Here is a 21,670-nt window from a genome sequence, read left to right on the forward strand (position 1 = left end):
GTTAAGCTTGTAAGCCAAGCTAATATCCATAAAGTTGCCCTCCGCTCCAGAGTCCACTAGGGCTTCACACCAGTGATTCCCACCAGCCCACTGCAGTCTTACCGGGAAGAGAGTTGCAGCAAGAGAGGATTTCTTGAAGGCAGTGCCACCCGCCAGTAACCTCACACCTACTGACGGGCCTTGTCTTTTACTGGACATTTAACGGCAAAATGTCCTGCAGCACCACAGTAGAGACAAAGTCCCTGTACTCAGCATCGTTCCCTCTCCTCCTGGGACAACCGAGCTCTGCCCACCTGCATGGGCTCAGGATCGAAGGAGGGGCCGACTGTATCAAAAGCCGCACTGGAAAACTCCTTCTCCACAGCAGAAGTCCGACTGCTTTGAGCACGTTGATCTCAGCGCTGCAGCCGCGTGTCCACTCGGATCACTAGATCAATCAAGTCGTCTAATGTTGTGGGTAAATCCAGCGCGTAGATCTCATTCTGGATACAGTCGGCCAGCCCATGCAGAAAGATGTCCCACTGTGCCTCCGCGTTCCAGTTGCACTGGAAGTGCAGAGTTCGGAATTCGATGCATTAGTTCATAACAGTCCTGTCTCTCTGACTGAGTTCCACCAACGCTCGTGCCGCCTCTCTCCCAGAGACTGAGTGATCAAACACCTTCTTGAGCTCCACCTTAAAGGACCGAAACGATGAGCAACACGGATTACCTTGTTCCAAAACCGCCGTTCCCCACAGCGCTGCTCGTCCCGATAACAATGTCATCACAAACGCCACCTTAAACTCCTCCGTAGGAAATGATGATGGCTGGAGAGCAAAAAACAGGGAACATTTAGCCAGAAAGGAATGACATAATTGTGGCTCACCAGAATAGACAGTAGGGGCTGGCAATCGAGGCTCTGTGGCTCGGTGGAGTGGTCAGCAGGTGGAACAGCTGATGGTGGATTGGGCACAGTGGGAGCATGAGTCAGTCCGTAGCTGTTGTAACTGCGTGGTCAATTCCGAGACCTGCCCCACCAAAGCCTGAACAGCACGTCCCGTCGCCACAATCTGCTCCTCCTGATGATCAAAACAAACGTTGTTGTTAGACAGGATCTCCCTCAATTCGGCAGCACTCGCTGGATCCATAGTGGTCAGATCGTTATGTCACGGGCAATAACACAAGATCCAGTAGCGAGTGCAAAAACAGTATATTTGTTCCACAACAAATATAAATATCCAGGCAAGAAGGTCAGAATGTGCAACACGTGGCAGGCTTTGGTGGCAAGGATACTGCAGCGGGCTGGGGTCCAACAGGCAGGCGGAAATCCAGAGAAAACGGCCAGGTAAGAAATCCACACTCGAACAGAAACACAACTCACAGGAAACAGGAGACAAAAGGAGAACTGCTGGGAACAATGAGACCAAACGTGAGCACAAGAACGATCTGACAAGGAACACAGCAAACTCATGACTACATATAAGACATATAACGAGCCGCACCTGTGACTGATCAGCGCAGTTAGTCACCATAGCAACGCTAATGACTGAACTGACACTGACATTCACACGCAGACAGAGCGAGAATAAGTCAATGAACCCATGAACCGTGACATATTCATGCATCCATGCATGCTGTCTTTCTAAACAAAAAGTGTCTTACAAAATTTAAATCAATACATTGTTTTATGTGAATGTGTAGGCAGGATGATTTTCACATAATTTTGAAGCAAAAATTCTAGCCTTAAAAATTCAGTACCCAAAAGTCTTGTGGACACATATTTAGTGTTTCTTTTGTGGCCTTATTTCAGTGACTTATTTTTTGTTTTTATTTTTTAATAGCCACACATAAACATTATTCTCTCAAAAGGACAAACATGTACATACATGTTGCTCACATATTATGGTAGCCTAGTTCGTGCTAAATACAGTATAATACTTTTGGCATTAATATGTTTATAAGCAACTGAAAAAAGCACAAATGTCAGGGCATGTCACTTCTCCAGGGCCCCAAAAATCCTCAGACCCCAGAGGGTTAATTTCTTCTTATATCTTCAGTTGATTTCATCTAAGGATGTGGCTCAGATAAGGTCCAGTTCTGGTTTATTTCTTTGCTCTTGGCTGACATGTGGCAATGCTTTGGCCTGCTTGTTGCTCTGATCTAGCAAACAGGAGCGGTCTGCCCAAGTGGCCCAGATCATCATATCATGCGTCGCAGATGTAGGCCGGATCTGGGCCGGCACAAAGTTGCTATCTGGGTATAGGACTCCTTTATCTGATGAGTTTGGATGAGGGGCCTCTTAAGAGTCCTGATCCGATCACAGCTTAATTTCATAATCCAAATAACATTTGAGTGCTTTGGTCCACATGTTAAGACTGAAACTACTTCAGATCTTTTTCATTTTTTTCCTGCAGCTGTGAATATGTGAAGGATGATGGCATCTGTTGAAGATATGCTTGAGAAGTCACTGAATGAACTGGCCGAAGCTGAACTGAAGAAGTTCCGGTGGCACTTAAAGAATAATCATAAGTGTATATCAAAGTCTGATATGGAAAATGCAGATATCTTAGACACAGTGGATAAGATGGTAGCACGTTTTAGACCAGAAGAAGCTGTGAAGATCACGGTGGAGATCCTGAGGAAGATGAACCAGAATAATCTGGCTAAGCAGCTGGAGAACAATTACAAGCAAGGTAACACTTAATTCATTGTGACTGTAATGTGATTGACTGTTTACCAATATGATGGTTTGACTTAAACGTTGCTCTGCTGATGTGTTTGTGATTTATGTTTCCCAGTGAGTGATCCTCTCTCTCTCTCTTACACGCAGATCAGGCTGAAATCAATATAAAGACATCTGCCGCTGTTGGAGCTCATTCAAAAGAGATATTGGGTAAATAACAATCACTGCCTGTACATGGAAACGAAAAATAACAGCAAGCAACAATTGCACGGCCAAGAAGAACAGCAGCAGATCTTATACAATTTCATGTAATAGAACAGTGTCTAGTCATGATTTTATAAATGGTTAAATGGTTTACAAGGGTCTTAAACCCTGAATTAAAACTTCTGCTAGTAAAAGTAGTAATATAGTAAAAGCATGAATTCATGAAAAACACAATCACTTACTCTTTGCTGTCTTTTTTCCTCTTTCCTAAAGGCTCAACTGCAGACAACAGTAAAGCTACTCGTCATGATTACACAGAGACCAGCCGCAGACTGAAGAACAAATTAAAACAGGACTACAGCCGGATATTGGTTGGTAATTCACAGACGGGTCATCGGGAATACCTGAACGATATTTACACTGATTTATATGTGGTGGAGAATGAGACTGGAGGAAGAGTGAACGACCATGAGGTGAGACAGATCAAATCAAATCACAACCGATTGACTGCCAAGGAGAATCCAATCAAGTGTAATGACATGTTTAAAGTCCAGTCCATGGGTCGACAAAACAGAAAAGTACTGACAATGAGGATTGCAGGAGTGGGAAAAACTGTCTCTGTCAATAAATTCATCTTTGACTGGGCTGAAGGAACAGAAAATCAGAATATAGGCTTCATATTTCCACTTCCATTCCGTAGATTGAATTTGATTAAAGAAGAGTACAGTCTCATAGAACTGCTTAACAAATACTTCTTTAGTAGTTCTGAAGAATTGCCCTCTCTTCCTAAAGGTGATGATAAAGTTATGTTCATCTTTGATAGGCTGGATGAATGTCGCTTTCCTTTGAGCTTTAAAGAAGAAGACAAATTTACAAGTGGAAACAAAAAAACAGCAGTGAGTAAGATAATAACAAACCTTATCAAGACACATCTGGTTCCCTCTGCTCTCATCTGGATCACATCCAGACCAGCAGCAGCCAGTCTGATACCCCGTGACTAAATTGATCAAGTGACAGAAGTGCGAGGATTTAACAATGAGCAGAAAAAGCAATACTTCAGAAATAACAGCAGTCCTGAAGTCCTGAAAACATTATCCATCACATTAGGAAATTCAAGAGCCTGTACATCATGTGCCATATTCCTGTCTTCTGCTGGATCTGTCTTAATGTTCTGGCTCGAGAGAGCAATGACAAAACTCCCACAACTCTCACAGGGATGTACACAAGCTTCTTAATTTTTCAGCAGCAACAGATGGAAAAAAAAATACTGTGTTGACCCTGAACTTAAAGCCAATGCAAGGTCTTTTGATGAGATTAATCTGAAACTTGGAAAACTGGCCTTTCAACAGCTGGAGAAAAGAAACCTGATTTTCTACAAAGAAGATCTTGAGGAATGTGGACTAAAAGTCAGTGAAGGGTCGGTGTACTCTGGGTTATGCACTCAAATATTTCAGAAAGAAAAGGCAAGAAATGTTTACAGCTTTGTACATCTCGGCATACAGGAATTCCTTGCTGCTCTTTATGTGTTTTTGATGGGCAAGGACAAGAAAACAAACCCATTTCTTGAATCCTGGACAGAAAAACTGACATGGATTCTCTCCAAAAAGCCACTGTTTAAACTTAATAAGGCTGCAGTCAAGAAGGCTTTACAAAGCGAGAACGGACACCTGGACCTTTTCCTCCGGTTCCTCCTGGGTCTCTCACTGGAGTCCAATCAAAGTGACCTGAAGGAACTACTGCCAGGACTGAAACTCAAAACAGAAAATGTTAAAGACACTGTTGACTATTTAAAACAGACAATAGAGACAGAGAAATCAGTGGAAAGAACCATCAATCTATTCTACTGTCTGAATGAACTGAAAGATGACTTTGTGGAGGAAATCCAGGAGAATCTGAGCTCAGGAAATCTTTCAGCACAGTATCTCTCCTCTTCTCAGTGGTCTGGTCTGGTGTTTGTGCTCCTCATGTCAGAAGAGACTCAAGAAAAGTTTGAACTGCAGAAATACAGAGGCTCTGATGAAGCACTGATGAGACTGCTGCCAGTGATAAAAAACACCAGGAGAGCACTGTAAGAGTCTCCTTTACATTAATTTATATACACTGTTAGTCTTTTGTAATTGGGCCTTCATTTTACATGGGTGACTTTTTGGCCTAGAATAAATGTAATGTGAGTGATTACACTACATTGCCAAACGTTTTGGGACGCCTGGCTTTACGTGCACATGAACTTTAATGACATCCCATTCTTAATCCTTAGGGTTTAATATGGAGTTGGCCCACCATTTGCTGCTTTAACAGCTTCAACTCTTTCCACAAGGTTTAGGAGTGTGTTTATGGGAATTTTTGACCATTCTTCTAGAAGCGCATTTGTGAGGTCAGGCACTGATGTTGGACGAGAAGGCCTGGCTCGCAGTCTCCACTCTAATTCATCAGGTTGAGGTCAGGACTCTGTGCAGGCCAGTCAAGTTCCTCCACATCAAACTTACTTATCCGTGTCTTTATAGACCTTGCTTTGTGCACTGGTGCGTAGTCATGTTGGAACAGGAAGGGGCCATTCCCAAACTGTTCCCACAAAGCATGAAATTGTTCAAAAATGTCTTGGTATGCTGAAGCATTAAGAGTTCCTTACACTGGAACTAAGGGGCCAAGCCCAACCCCTGAAAACAACCCACCATAATCCCCCCTCCACCAAACTTTACACTTGGCACAATGCAGTCAGGCAATTACCGTTCTCCTGGCAACCGCCAAACCCAGACTCGTCCATCGGATTTCCAGACAGAGAAGCGTGATTCATCACTCCAGAGAACACATCTCCACTGCTCTAGAGTCCAGTGGCGGCGTGCTTTACACCACTGCATCCGATGGTTTGCATTGCACTTGGTGATGTAAGGCTTGGATGCAGCTGCTCGGCTATGGAAACCCATGCTTCCACTTTATGATACCACTAACAGTTGACCGTGGAATATTTAGTAGTGAGGAAATTTCACGAATGGACTGCACAGGTGGCAACCTATCACAGTACCATGCTTGAATTCACTGAGCTCCTGAGAGCGACCCATTCTTTCACAAATGTTTGTAGAAGCAGTCTGCATGCCTAGGTGCTTGATTTTATACACCTGTGGCCATGTGAGTGATTGCAACACCTGAATTCAATGATTTGGAAGGGTGTCCCAATACTTTTGGCAATATAGTGTATATAAATACTGGTTTGATGTTTTATGAAGAGAAAATTGTTTTAGCTTTGCTTACATCACTACAGTCAAAGGTTTTTCCAAGCTCCAGATTATAAATGCCACCTAATAAACACTACTGTTGCTATTTGTTTTGTTTTAATCACAGGCTGAAGTGCTGTAATCTCACTGCTCAGTCCTGTGAAATTTTGTCTTCAGTTTTACAATCCACAAATTCTATCCTGAGAGAGCTGGATCTGGGTAACAATGACCTGCAGGATTGTGGAGTGAAGCTTCTTTCTATAGGATTGAAGAGTCCAAACTGTCAGCTGGAGATACTGAGGTTTGAGTTTAAATACTTTTTTTTTTTTTGCAATAAATTAAATATCACACTGCTAAGATTTATTCTGTATGCAATTACATTGTTTTTATTCAGATTTCCCACATGTAATCTCACTGCTTAGTGTTGTGAGAGTTTATCTTCAGTTCTACAATCCTAAAACTCTGTCCTGAGAGAGCTGGACCTGAGTAATAATCACCTGCAGGATTCTGGAGTGAAGCTTCTTTCTGATGGACTGAAGAGTCCAAACTGTCAGCTGGAGATAATAAGGTATATGGATTTAAAATAATTAACTATGCTCAGTGTCTTTAGCTCTGAGTTCAAACCCCTCACAACTGAGAGAGCTGGATCTGGGCTATAATCACCTAGGAGATTCAGTACATTTACATTTACATCCACACACACAGGAACCAATCACAAATTACATTTACATTTACTCATTTGGCAGACGCTTTTATCCAAAGGGACTTACAAGTGAGGAATACAACAAGCGAGTCGTCATGACGAGGCAAATGGACACAAAAAGTGCTCACAATACAAGTCTTAGGCAATGCTCAGAGTATCATAAGCTACAATAGAGAGGGATTAGAGGAAGTGAAAGGATAGGTATAAGACTTTTTTTTTTTTTTTAAGATGAGGTTAAGTGCTCACGAAAGAGATGAGTTTTCAGCTGTCTTTTGAATATTGCCAGGGATTCTGCATTCCGGATAAAGGCAGGAAGACCGTTCCACCAGCAAGGAACAGTGAACAAGAATGTCCTGGAGAGTGATTTCGTGCCTCTCTGTGATGGTACCACAAGCCTTCGCTCCTTTAATGAGCGTAGGCTTCTGGTAGGAGTGTAGACTCGTAAGAGTGAGTGGAAATAGGAGGGTGCTGAGCCTGTGGTAGATCTGTAAGCAAGCGTCAACGCCTTGAATTTGATGCAAGCAGCAATTGGTAGCCAGTGAAGAGAGATGAAGAGAGGCGTGACATGGGCTCTTTTGGACTCGTTGAAGACGAGACGTGCTGCAGCGTTCTGAATCATTTGTAGAGGCTTGATTGTGCATGATGGCAGTCCAGCCAGAAGAGCATTGCAGTAATCAAGCCTAGAAATGACCAGGGCCTGGACCAGAAGTTGTGTTGCATGTTCTGTTAGAAAGGGCCTGATTTTCCTGATGTTGTATAGTGCAAATCTGCATGACCAAGCGGTCTTTGCAATGTGGTCTTTGAAGGTCAGTTGGTCATCAAGGATTACTCCAAGATTTCTGGCCGAATTTGATGGGGTAATAGAAAATGTGCCTAGCTGAATGCTGAAATCATGATTTAGAGTCGGATTGGCAGGGAAGACAAGAAGCTCAGTCTTTGCCAGGTTGAGCTGTAGATGATGTTCTTTCATCCATGCCGAGATGTCCGCCAGACAGCTTGAGATTCGTGCAGCTACTGTGGGATCATCTGGATGGAATGACAGGAAGAGTTGTGTGTCATCAGCATAGCAATGGTAGGAGAAACCATGTGCCTGAATGATGGGATAAGTGATGTAGTGTAAATGGAGAAGAGGAGGGGTCCAAGCACTGAACCCTGAGAAACCCCTGTGGTCAGTTGATGAGCTTTGGATACCTCTCCTCTCCAGCCAACCCTGAAAGACCTTCCTGTGAGATAGGATTCAAACCAGAGAAGTGGAGTAACTGTGATGCCCAGTGATGAGAGGGTGGACAGAAGGATCTGATGATTCACAGTGTCAAAGGCAGCAGATAGATCGAGCAGAATGAGAACTGATGATTTGGAATTAGCCTTTGCAATCTGCAAAGATTCAGTGACCAACAGTAGTGCAGTCTCAGTCGAGTGGCCACTCTTGAAACCAGATTGATTGACGTCCAATTGGTTGCTCTGTGAGAGTAAAGATGACACCTGGTTGAAAACAACTCGTTCAATTGTTTTTGCTATGAATGGTAGGAGACAAACAGGTTTGTAGCTGTCTACAAGAGACGTGTTTAATGTGGGTTTTTTAAGCAGTGGGGTTACCCGAGCCTGCTTGAATGTGTTAGGGAAAGTGCCAGTGTGGAGAGATGTGTTGATAATGTGTGTAAGTGCTGGTAAAAGTGTAGGAGCGATGGCTTGTAGAAGGTGTGAGGGGATGGGATCTAGAGGGCAGGTGGTGGGATGGCTGGAGAGGAGAAGTTTGGATACTTCTGTCTCAGTGAGGAGGGAGAATGAAGAGAGGAGGTGTGCGGCTGTGTGTGTGATTGGTCTGAGTTCCTGTGTGTGTGGAGCGGAGAACTGACTGCTGATGGTAGATGTTTTGTCAGTGAAAAAATTAGCAAAATTATCAGCAGTTAGTGATGAGGTGGGTGGTGGTGGAGGGGGACAGAGGAGAGAGTTGAATGTTTTGAAAAGTGTGCATGTGTTTGAAGCGCTGTTGATTTTGTTGTGGAAATAGGTAGATTTAGCAGCATGAATTCCAGCAGAAAAGGATGAGAGCAGAGATTGATAGCAACCTAGGTCAGATTGGTCTTTTGATTTGTGCCATTTCCTCTCTGCAGCCCTGAGTTTGGTCCGATGTTCACGAAGAACATCGGATAACCAGGGATTAGAGGGAGTAGCACGTGCAGGCCTGGATGACAGAGGACAGATACTATCAAGAGATGAAGTTAAGGTGTAAAACGGCATGAGGGCAAGTAATAAATGACAGAATTTTCATTTTTGGTGAACTAACCCTTTAAAAGGCTTTTATTGTGAAACATCCATCCACTTTGTGTGAGACACACTGAGATGGTGTACTAAACCAAAGATTAAAGCTTCTTTATAGCTGAAGCCAAAATGAGTCTACACTTCAACTCTGTATACCGTGGGAGCGGAATAATTCTATCGTCTTGTGAGCTGGGTTTGCTAATGTTAACACTAGCGATGCACGCACCTTCACCTTGCGCTTCTCCGGCTCCGCGTCAGTTTACGTTCTGAGATAACACTGCCATCTAGAGGTTGGGTTTTATACAGTCTGTGGTTTAAACCGAACACAAAGTCACAAATCTTGGATGTAAATAAATAAATAAATATCGATAGATAGTTTTTGAAATTCAATACAGTATCGCCAAACATAATATTGCAAAATTCACGTGTATCGATATTTTCTTCCACTCCTAATAATCATAGGTAAAACCATGCATATAGCACGTCACTACCATGGTAAAATTTAACTATATGGTTTATATGGTATTTGTTAAGAAAAATAATTGGCTAAATACATTTAGTATAAAAACAAATGCACAAATGCAATAGCTTAATAACAAAAATACTTTCTGCCACATTACCATCGTGCAGTTAGTGTTACTACAGATTTGTATATTTATTTTGTAGATTGAAAAGCCTTTTAACTGTATCTTTCATGGCACAATGTTTCAGTGCTGTTGATAATGTCAGCGCTGTTTCATATGGCTTTAAACTAGTTTAAAACACAGAGACAGTGAGTGAAAGCATCTGCAGCACTGCACTGTCATTTGAGCCGAGCTGATAAATGGTCCGTGTGTACTATAATTCTGGACACAGGTTTCCGTCCCGTAGTACCAGTATAGAATTTAAGATACAGATTTACTGAACTTTTAAGGGTGTTGTCTTGCTTCTCTCTAACTTATATTTTTTTGAGTTTGTGTCTGAGACTGATTAAACACAATGTGTAGGAACACACATGAAAACTAAAAACTTAGCAGCAATGCTCTTCAGGACCAGGAATGAGGAAACTGCTTTACAGACACACCTGTTTTACACACATCACTCAAACACAGAACCAAGAAACAGGAAACAGGAAACACATGACTTCAGAGAAACTGAAACTGAAGTGTAGTTGAGCTGTTGTGTGTTGTGTCTCTGTGTTCATGCAGTAAAATGGCTGAAGCCAGAATTTCTCAGGATGAGTTCATGTGTTCATTGTGTCTGGATCTCCTGAAGGATCCAGTGGCCATTCCCTGTGGACACAGTTACTGTAAGAGCTGTATCACAGGCTGCTGGGATCAGGAGGATCAGATGAGAGTCTACAGCTGTCCTCAGTGCAGACAGACCTTCAGTCCAAGACCTGCTTTAGGTAAAAACACCATTCTGGCTGAAATGGTGGAGAAACTGAAGAAGACTAAACTTCCTGCTGACTGTTATGCTGGAGCTGGAGATGTGCAGTGTGACGTCTGTACTGGAAGAAAACACAAAGCCATCAAGTCCTGTCTGGTGTGTCTGAACTCTTACTGTCAGAATCACCTTGAACAACATGAGAGTTTCTTTAAAGGAAAGAGACACAATCTGACTGAAGCCACTGGACGACTGCAGGAGATGATCTGCCAGAAACACGACAAGATCCTTGAGGTTTTCTGCCGCACTGATCAGAATTGTATATGTGTGCTGTGTATGATAGATGAACATAAAAACCACGACACTGTATCAGCTGAAGCACAGAGGACAGAGAAACAGGTATGAACTTAAAGAGGTCCCATTATGCACAATTATAGGTTTATAATTTTGTTTATGAGGTCTACTAGAATACATTAACATATTTAATGTCAGTTTACATCCTCTCTGTCTGAACACTGTTTTAATTTCAGTTTCTTTAAAACCCACCTTCTAAAAATCAGTCTGCTCTGCAGCCGGTCCCAGTCTGTTGTGATTGGTCTACTATTTAGTGTGTGTGTTAGAAATGTAATGTGCCTTACCATAACCGGCAATGGGGAGATGAAGGGATGCTGGAAGAATTGTCGCTGGGACGGCACAATGACTGCTGCTTATATACGCTCTTAATGATGTTTGACAGGACTGAATGATTAGGCTCCTCCCGAACCTACGTTTGTAACTTCATTTATAACATCTGACCTGCATCAAACTGCATGGTTCAGAAAGCAGTCAGTATAAAAATGGTGAGAAAAAAATAAAAGATTGAGGTTGTATACTGCTGAGGAATAGTGTTAAAAGTACATTTTAACCAAGTTAATCTGCATTAGGAAGGTTGAAAAAAGGGTTTAGATTCGGAGTGGTAAAAACAGTTGGTCTCATTCACTAAGCATGTGTATCCACGAATCTATGCCTGAAATCTGCGTACAAACGTTTTCACGAACAAATCGTGATTCTTCATTACATTTTCCTATAAAATGTATTCTAAATTATGAAAAATGTAGGAACATCTGAAACCACTGACCAGCATAATTGGACCCCTTTAAACTAGTAATTCAAACCAAAAAATGAGCAGCCATCAGGACTCCAGACTGCTGACCAAATGACCCTTTTTCCTGCCGGTGCGACTAAATTTTGTTAGAGGTCGCACTGGTGCCACCACCACTTTGCCCAACTGATAAGAGCTGTTATTTCTGTTGCATATGAAAAATGCCATCAAAACATCGACGCTACTTGTTTGAGCTGCGCAGCGTGGACCTGTTTATCAGCCCGGACAAATGCAGTGAGAGCTCAGAACAGGAGTTTACAGGCTGATCTCGATCACGTGACACCATTTCTACACAGTGTTTGAATTCACCACAGTATTAATAACATCACCATGGATTTAATGCAGTAACGCTAACTGTAACTATGGTATTGTGGCAGAAATAGTCAAATGTTTTTACATTATTCATTTCAGGGTTCATACAACCTTTTGAGAGTAAAATTCACGGATTTGTGTGAAGACTTTCAAGTGCTTCGCACAACGTTTTCCAGCACTTCAAAGCTCTAAATGTGAATAATTGCATTGCAGATCGATTTAAGGTGTGCCCCTAATAAAAAAAAAGTTAACCTGAAGCCCTGGTCATTATTTACTGATGTTATTCCAAACTGTTATGAATTTCTTTTTTCTGAGGAACACAAAAGAAGGTATTTTAGGGAATGTCTCATCTGTCCTGTATATTGAAAGTCAAAAGGGTCCAAAAGTTTCAATCTTCAAAAAGGACATTAAGGTTGCATAAAAAAAATCCATACAACTTCAAAAGGGGGTAATCTTTTAGTAATTCTGGAATACTTAAACAGTATGTGACTAAAGTCCGAATTCATAGTACTCATAAAAAAGTAGGCAAAACGGACCTGGATGACCTACTACTTCAATGAGATTCTGAAGTGTGATTCCCACAAGGCCACGGTAGATGATTTGTGAATGGCAGTGAAACGACGCAACTGACACTGTTAGGTCACATGATAATTACAACATGGTGAATGTAGTACGTCCAGATTACATTCATACTATATAGAACATACTTTTTCAGCAGTCACTAATTAATTACATATTCAGTATCTGCTCAAGAGAGTATTCGATTATGGATGCACCCTAAGTCTTCTGAAGTGATAAGAAAAATAAAATATGGTGGCATGTTTAATCATGTGACATGCATGAGCCAGTGAGGTTTGATGTTATTTATGTGCCATATTTGATTTGGGCTCTAGAAACAGAGACATTCTTCAGAATATCTTCTTTTGTGTTCTGTGTAGGAATTGAGAACGAACCAGACAAATGAATCTTTCAGATGATTCTTTCAAACATAACTCCATACAAGTCTTATCCCAACACTGAAGATCCCAAATCAACACGCAGGACCCAAACTCAGAGAAACTCATTTTCGGCTCCATTCAGTCTATCAACACCCCCCTGCTAAGTACTTTATGGCCTTGCAAGCTTGTAAAAGTTGAGCTTAGCTGAGGAAAGAGGTATAAAACTTAAGCAATTTGTAAAAGACCAAATGGTTGAAAAGACAACTCAACTTGAGCCACAAGAAGATAATGCCAGATAATCTCCAGATCAAAAGAGACAGAGAGACAATGCAGGCCTGTTTCTTCTGAGAGACCTCTGAGTGACACTGACTTGAAAATCTACAGAAAAAAACCCACAGAGACTGTTTCTACAAATAAACTGCATCAAATTGTTCCAAACAATTCTAAACGGACTCGTTATCAAACATCGTTCAACTGCATAATTATATATCATGTCTACATATTATACATGTAACCAGTTAGATTACTCACAATTCATCTAATTGTCATAACTATTGAATGGTTGATTGAAAGTGTGCCTTGCTTGGTATGAATGGAAATCTCTACTCATAATTTAAAGTTTGGCTTAAATGATATATGTTTAAAATGTATCGTATTATTTTTAGAGAAATCATGTCTCAACTGTACTCTCTGTATTCTCTGCTGAGAGCGGGAATTTAAGAGACCATGAGATAACATTTAGTTTATGATCAGAGGAGGAGAAAAGCAACCTCTGAAACAAAGATGATACCTAATTGGTCAGAACTGCTCAAAGAGGTGGGACAAACACCTAAGTTTAAATAGTCAGATCAGAATGACAAAGGGAAGTTGGAACAAGATGAACAGACAAAGAGAAAGACAATGACGAGCAGACGATGAAGAGCAGCCAAGCAGTTTCATTCAAGCCATCCAACTTACTCTCGTCTCACTCACTTCTTTTCCGTTAAAGAGTCTCGTGTTCTAAGTTAAGTTTTGCTGCAAAGTTTAATCAACAACTCTACAGTCTTTTGCCGTCTCAACTTTAAACTTCAGGCATAAGGGAGACTCCTTTCATTTGCCAGCACACCAGAACGTGATTGGCTTCCCACAACATCAATCCAGACCTGAAAAGACCTTCAACAAATCAACAAACCTGGGAAATCCCTTTTCTCCAAGCCAAGGATGCCAACAAGGGAATCCGCATTTAAAGACACAAACGACAAATGCAAGTACCTCCAGATTCTAACTGAACTGGTGTAGTGATATAAAGTCTACTAATCCGGTAGAAGGGTTAAATTAATGATTGATGGTTTGTTCAGGTAGAAAATTGGGATTTCATCATTTCACTCTCTCAAAACTTATTCTTTCCTTACTTCCTTTCTTTCTGTGACTCGTGTGAATGTGTGTTTGTGTTAGATATTAGTTTGTGTTAGAATAATCAAAATCTCCTGTAGATTTTTAAAGAGAAGTGTCTTGTGTTATGTGCTTAAGAATTTAATGCCTTAAACTGCCGATCTATGTTACCTTGCTAATAAATAGTGTTTTCACAATAGTTGGCTGTTCATATCCGCTACAGAGCCTATAGTTACGACCCATGCAAATGAACGCTGGACGATTCAGTTGCTCGGTTGTAAACTAAGTGACTCTTTTAAAATTCCCAATAAATTAATTAATAATTTAATTTGAGCTAATTCACTTACATCTGCAAGAGAAAGTCATACAAGTTTGGAAAGACATGAGGATGAGAAACAATGAAAGAATTTACATTTCTGGGTGACATCAGTGCCTAGTTTTATAGGGATAGTTCTTATGACTGAACCTATAACCTTATCATGAAAGATCTTTAACCCCTCAATCTCAGCACTTCACTGATACTACATTCATATCTGTTTACTTGATGATTTATGTGATGTTTCTCCTGTTATTGGTTTGTCCTTTAGCACCAGCTGAAGGAGACGCAGAGGTCGTTCCAGCAGAGGATCCAGCAGAGAGAGAAAGATCTTCAGCAGCTGAGAGAGGCTGTGGAGTCTCATAAGGTGAGTCTGGAGAAGAAGAGAAGTTTGAGAAGTCTCAGTCAGGACTCACTGAAGCCACTGTGTGATTGTGATGTGTGTCCTAACAGTGCTCTGCACAGACAGCAGTGGAGGACAGTGAGAGGATCTTCACTGAGCTCATCCGCTCCATTGAGAGAAGCCGCTCTGAGGCCACACAGCGGATCAGGGATCAGGAAAAGACTGCAGTGAGTCGAGCTGAAGGACGACTGGAGCGACTGGAGCAGGAGATCAATGATCTGAGGAGGAGAGACGCTGAGCTGGAGCAGCTTTCACACACACAGGATCACATCCATTTCCTGCAGGTAACAGAGATCTAGAAGAACAGGATCATAGTGGACTTGAGCAAGAGACTCACAGAGAAACATTTCATGAGAGCAGAATGAGCCGTTGACTGAAGTGTTGATCTGTGTGTTCGGTTATTATATAATCATCAGTCAGACTCTCATGTGATCTTCTTCTTTTGAAAGAGACGCACTTACAAATGCAGTTCAGCTCTGGAAATCTCTAAAGAAACTTTTTCCTGAAAGATATATTGAGCTTCCTGACATCAACAGCTCAAAACTTCACTAATATTTAAACTTTTTTTTTTTTTTACAACAATGTGAAATCCATTAACCTGATGGTACCAGTTTCACCCAGCTAGCCAGCTAGATTTCTCATCCTCCTTTTACTTATCTTTTTTTTTTTTTTTTACTACAAATTTTAAGTAATGTTTATCAAAATCAGATAATTGTCAAACCTGCTGAAACTTTTTTTAATAATTTTCATTAACACATTGAATTTGATAGTGAAGTCCTCAAACAGGAAGTGAGGCTGTATATTAGTGATGCTTCAGCATATTTAAACCACAAAACCTGACCTTGGGATCGTGTCCTAAGAGTCCTTGTGAATTTCAGAGCCACTAACTGCTCAAAAGTTATAAATAATGGTCAATCTACTCGTTGCATTTGAACTGCTTTTCCTGATCAAATCTACTCAACCCTGCCATGTGACGCCATTAATGCACTTGATCTGTTACATTTATGTTATTGCATTTATGTTATTTGATCATCCAAATTTTCCTTGAAAGTTCACATATAGTGTTGTGGCACAATAATTTGTAGCTCTAACGTGAAATAATGAACATGAGAAGAATGAATCTGATGCTGTGAAAGTGCTGGATTGAGGAGAGTTACTAAAGATCAACAAGAGCTGCTCAAATCTGACAGTAGTGCAGGTTATTGTCTGAAGTGTGGAGGTGATGAGCTTTGATTTCTGTTTTCTGTAGAGTTTCCAGTCTCTCTCAGCTCCTCCTGAATCTACAGACGTAAATGACGATCCCTTCAGTTCTCTCTCCTCTTTTGATGTTGTGAGAGAATCTGTCCATCAGCTGAGAGACAAACTGGAGGATTTCTGCAAAGAGGAGCTGAAGAAGTTCTCTGACAGAGGTAAAGTCCTGGAGATTCATCTGCTCTCAGAAATGATCCTCCATCATCTCATATCATGTAGAAGATCATATTAGAAATGTCTTAGGAACGGATGCAGGATCATTTTCTCTTGACATGATAATCACACTCTTCATGTCTGTTGATTTCCACAGTCACTTTCACCAACATTGTTCCCAGAACCAGGAACGACTTCCTACAATGTAAGTCACTAAGAAAAATATCAGAGAAACTCAAAGTGTATTCATGTTCTTCCTGTAGATTGTATATGAGCTGAACTCAAAGATCTAAGACTTTGTACACAAAAGGCCTATTTTTCTCAAATATTGTTCATAAATCTGTCTAAATCTGTGTTAGTGAGAACTTTTCCTTTGCCGAGATAATCCATCCACCTCACAGGTGTGGCATATCAAGATGCTGATTAGACAGCATGATTATTGCACAAGTGTGCTTTAGGCTGGACACAATAAAAGGCCACTCTAAAATGTGCAGTTTTATCACACAGCACAATGCCACAGATGTCGCAAGTTTTGAGGGGGCGTGCAATTGGCATGCTGACTGCAGGAATGTCCACCAGAGTTGTTGCCTGTGAATTGAATGTTCATTTCTCTACCATAAGCCGTCTCCAAAGGCGTTTCAGAGAATTTGGTAGTACATCCAACCGGCCTCACAACTGCAGATCACGTGTAACCACACCAGCCCAGGACCTCCACATCAAGCATCTTCACCTCCAAGATCATCTGAGACCAGCCACCCGGACAGCTGCTGCATCAATCGGTTTGCATAACCAAAGAATTGCTGCACAAACTGTCAGAAACCGTCTCAGGGAAGCTCATCTGCATGCTCGTTGTCCTCATTGGGGTCTCGACCTGGCTGCAGTTCGTTGTCGTAACTGACTTGAGTGGGCAAATGCTCACATTCGATGGCGTCTGGCACTTTAGAGAGGTGTTCTCTTCACATATGAATCCCAGTTTTCACAGTACAGGGCAAAAGGCAGACAGCGTGTATAGTGTTGTGTGGGTGAGCGGTTTGCTAATGTCAACGTTGTGGATTGAGTGGCCCATGGTGGCGGTGGGGTATGGGTAGGCGTATGTTATGGACAACAAACACAGGTGCATTTTATTGATGGCATTTTGAATGCACAGAGATACCGTGATGAGATCCTGAGGCCCATTGTTGTGCCATTCATCCACGACCATCACCTCATGTTGCAGCATGATAATACACAGCCCCATGTTGCAAGGATCTGTACACAATTCCTGGAAGCTGAAAACATCCCAGTTCTTGCATGGCCAGCATACTCACCGGACATGTTACCCATTGAGCATGTTTGGGATGCTCTGGATCGGCGTATACTACAGCGTGTTCCAGTTCCTGCCAATATCCAGCAACTTCGCACAGCCATTGAAGTGGGCCAACATTCCACAGTCCACAATCAACAACCTGATCAACTCTATGCGAAGGAGATGTGTTGCACTGCGTGAGGCAAATGGTGGTCACACCAGATACTGACTGGTTTTCGAAATATGAAATTAAAATAGAAAAGTGAGTTATTTTAAATTATTTAAAATAGAAATGTTTATTAACATTTTAAATGTCTTCACTGTCTTTTTAGATTTTTATTGCATATTTTGCACATTTACAAAGTGGGACAGAGCATAATTATTTCATACTAACGTCCAAATAACAAGACTTTAACAAAAAAAAACTGAGGATTCAATATATTCGATATCTTCTGAAACTAATGAATAAATATGATTATTTTGTACTAAAAGCCAATTAAAAACATTCATCTAAGATTTAGAGGTAAAATCACAGTAGTAAAAAAAAAAGAGTAAGGAAAAAGAAGAAACTGAAAACTCTTTTGTAAAAATTTCACTATGGATTTATCCTAAACTAGAGTCTGTGTAATCTTTGGGGAAACAGATATAAATTTACAGAAAGTTCAACATTACCAAAGTCTACAGCACTGAGAATCACCAACAATAGACCCACAATGTTTAAAAACTTTATAAATCAAATTATTACACTTATTGTTGAATCAATTCAATGGATCCTTGCTGAATTAAAGTATCAGTTTCTTTTAAAAAAGAATCACACTGACCACAAACATTTGAATGGTGTAAATATAATAATAGGCCTTTAAATTATAATAAACACAGAATAATAACCAACATTAATATTCAGGGAAGACTGATTAGACCGGCCCAAAAAAGGTTGAGATCCACTGATGTAAATGATGATTTTCACAGGATATCTGGTAAACTGTACTGAGACACTGATGATATATTGAACATGAAGAGTTCAGAAACATTAAAAGATCAGATTCATAATTCTTGATTCTGATGTGTTTTATCTCCATCAGATTCCCTTCAGCTCAATCTGGATCTGAACACAGTGAATAAAAACCTCCGTCTGTCTGAGGGGAACAGAGTGATTACTTACACTAACACAGTTCAGCCGTATCCTGATCATCCAGACAGATTTGATTGGTATCTTCAGGTGTTGTGTAGAGAGAGTGTGTGTGGACGCTGTTACTGGGAGATTGAAAGGAGTGGCAATATTAGTGTGTTTATATCAGCGTCATATAAGAGCATCAGCAGGAAGGGACGGGGTAATGAGTGTTTGTTTGGATCTAATGATCAGTCCTGGAGTTTGTCTTGCTCTTCCTCCAGTTACTCATTCATACACAATAAGATAAAGACTGAACTCTCTGTAGAGTCCATCATCAGCAGTAGAATAGGAGTGTATGTGGATCACAGTGCAGGAACTCTATCCTTCTACAGCGTCTCTGGAGACACAATGAGCCTCATCCACACAGTCCAGACCACATTCACTCAACCGCTCTATCCTGGGTTTGCTTTTGGTTCTGGATCATCAGTGAAACTGTGTTGATGAATCAGAATAGACTGTAGAGAGAGTAATAAAGCCTTTCTGAAGCGAAGTGATGCACTTGTGTTGCACAAGTTATGAAGTCAAATATCGACCTTCCATATTCAACGTGTGCAGAAAGTGTAAAACTTTTGCAGTTTGCAAAGCTTACGCTGCGTCATGCGCCTTCCCTATTCAACTTACGGAAAATGTGTAACTGACGTGACGCCAGTTTACACTTTCTTTGTAACGTGAGATTTTTTTGTAAAATTGATAAATGTCAATTTATTATTAAATGTAAAATATATAAACAGATCATCTGATAATACTGTAAACTCTTGATCAGTGAAAGTATGAGCACAATTATTATAATCTAATCCAGTTTACTTTAAATAAACCTCCTCCTGAACAGGATTTACAGATCTGATGCTCTGAACAACTCTGAGAAAAGATAAAAACATCAAGGATTGAGTCAAATCATCATGAGTTCAATCCAGATAACTCAGAAATATATTAGGTATGAAAGAAGGAAAACTGTAAGCTGAACTCTGAAATCAGTCCAGATGAATCCCATCATTACTGTAAATGTCAGAATTGTTGGAGTTTCTTTGTTCAGTGGTTCGTGCTGCTTGTCCTGATCTAGAAAGTATCCTGACATGATAAAACCATGTTTTTCTACATGAACTGTGGTAATACCATGCTCTGAATTCATCATGTAGTGTTTTGTGAATAATGTCAGTGTTTTCTTTCTGTATCTGTCATGTGATCGTCCCGCTGCTGCTCTCAGTGCTGTAATGAACACAAATAATTCAATATATTAATATACTTCAGAGCAAAGAGAGTCAATGATGAAGTGTTTCAATAGAGGACGTCAAACACTCATTAGATGAGCGACCCATGTGATCTATACAATGACTTTTGACCTTCCTAAAAGATGAGCCAGTCTTACTGGATTATGACCTCTGTCAGTGTTTCTACATATTAAAGAAACCTGCTGTACCTGAAAAACTTCTGATCTGTTGTATTCGTCCTATTGTCTGTAATTTGCTTCTTTGTTCTTATTTTAAAAACAAAAATTAAATAGCCAAAATATCTTTATTGTGAGATATTGTTACTGTTATCATTATTTGAATTAAAATGTCTTATATCTTAAAGTAAGATTTTGGTCATTTCGCCCACCTCAAAATGACACATAAAATGAACTCTGCTTTAAGTCATATACTGTTTTTAATGTGTATTTTTAACTTGTAAACCACATTTGTAGCTGTTTGCATATTAATACTGTAATATCTGGTATAAATGGTTTCTACATCCAAACATTACAGTTTTGTATATTAGACAGAATATCATATATATATATATATATATATATATTCCATATAACATAACATACTTACTGCTTGTTCCATTTCTGCAAATCAGTTTTTGTGAAGGAATGACTCTCTCTACCGGTTGCTCTGGTCATTGTCAACACCTGCTGGTGATCCGACTATCAGCAGATGGAGATTATGCATCGATACTCTGGAATATTCTGCCAAATTTGAACCACTGAATTTGTAGAAGTGAATTTTGTAAAGCAAAATAAAATGGACTGAAAATTGCCTGTTGAATATTATAGGTGGTATTTTTTAAACAGAATTAATATTTTGTAAATGAAGTCTGTAAAGTGAATATGGATTATTGAATTTTTAGATGTTTCCAGACGTTGTACTTTAACAAACTCCTCCTAGAACTTTAATCAGATCAACATCATATTTGGGCAGTCTAATCTAAAGGCCTCTGCGACATTAAATTGCGAAGATCTAGAGTTTTCACTGAAGGGCTTGTTTGTGGCGGCCTGACAAAGTTCGATGTTTCGCCATGAAACAGGAAGTTGTTGTAACTCAGGCATACAATGTCCGATCTGCCCCAAACTTCACGTTTTACTAGAGTCCTGGCCTGAAGACATCTACATGGCAACATTCAGTTACAGTCATAGCGCCACCTGCGGGCAACAGAAAATGACATGTTTTACACTGTGATTAACTCCTCATAGAGATTTAACCAGATCAACATCATATGTTGTCAGTCAAATCTTAAGGCCTTAGCAATGATAAATAACAAAGATATTGAGTTTTCGTTGAAGGGCGTGTCCGTGGCGGCCTGACAATGTTTCGATGTATGCGATTAACGCCACGAAAACAGGAAGTTGTTGTAACTCAAGCATACAGTGTCCAATCTGCCTCTAACTTCACATGTTTGATAAATGCCCTGGCCTGAAGACATCTAAATGCTAAAATTAAGTTATAGTCATATCGCCACCAGCTGGTAGCAGGAAGTGTGGCAAATACAAATTCTGCTTCCTTTCTGACAAAATATTGCTGGATTTCTTTTAATAAACAATTACATGGAATAACTGTGTGATGAGTTTTTGGTATGACGGTTGAGAGAGGAGGTTGCCCTCGTTTCTTTATTTATTTTTGTTTATTTATTTATTTGCGTCTTAACCCTTAGAAGATGAAGTA

General features: G+C 40.4%; 1 protein-coding gene across 4 annotated transcripts in view; it reads left to right on the plus strand.

Annotated features, from left to right (window-relative positions):
* The first annotated feature begins 10,075 nt into the window (after positions 1-10,075).
* Positions 10,076-21,670, plus strand: part of LOC127511128 (E3 ubiquitin/ISG15 ligase TRIM25-like) — a 62,668-nt gene continuing 51,073 nt past the window's right edge. The window contains exons 1-7 of one of the 4 annotated variants that reach the window (XR_007929841.1): positions 10,076-10,807; positions 14,758-14,853; positions 14,940-15,173; positions 16,139-16,298; positions 16,451-16,498; positions 16,915-17,840; positions 18,661-18,785. Coding sequence is in view for 3 of the 4 variants with exons in the window: in XM_051891726.1 (XP_051747686.1) it covers positions 10,235-10,807; positions 14,758-14,853; positions 14,940-15,173; positions 16,139-16,298; positions 16,451-16,498; positions 18,661-19,190 (1,641 nt within the window). In the remaining variant the exon portion in view is untranslated. Of the gene's footprint in view, positions 10,808-14,757; positions 14,854-14,939; positions 15,174-16,138; positions 16,299-16,450; positions 16,499-16,800; positions 17,841-18,660; positions 20,271-21,670 lie in introns of those variants that run through there. The other 3 variants (XM_051891730.1, XM_051891728.1, XM_051891726.1) reach the window with 3 other exon arrangements.

This window comes from Ctenopharyngodon idella, chromosome 4 (genome assembly GCF_019924925.1).
Source record: "Ctenopharyngodon idella isolate HZGC_01 chromosome 4, HZGC01, whole genome shotgun sequence".
In the NCBI taxonomy this organism is placed as follows: domain Eukaryota; kingdom Metazoa; phylum Chordata; class Actinopteri; order Cypriniformes; family Xenocyprididae; genus Ctenopharyngodon; species Ctenopharyngodon idella.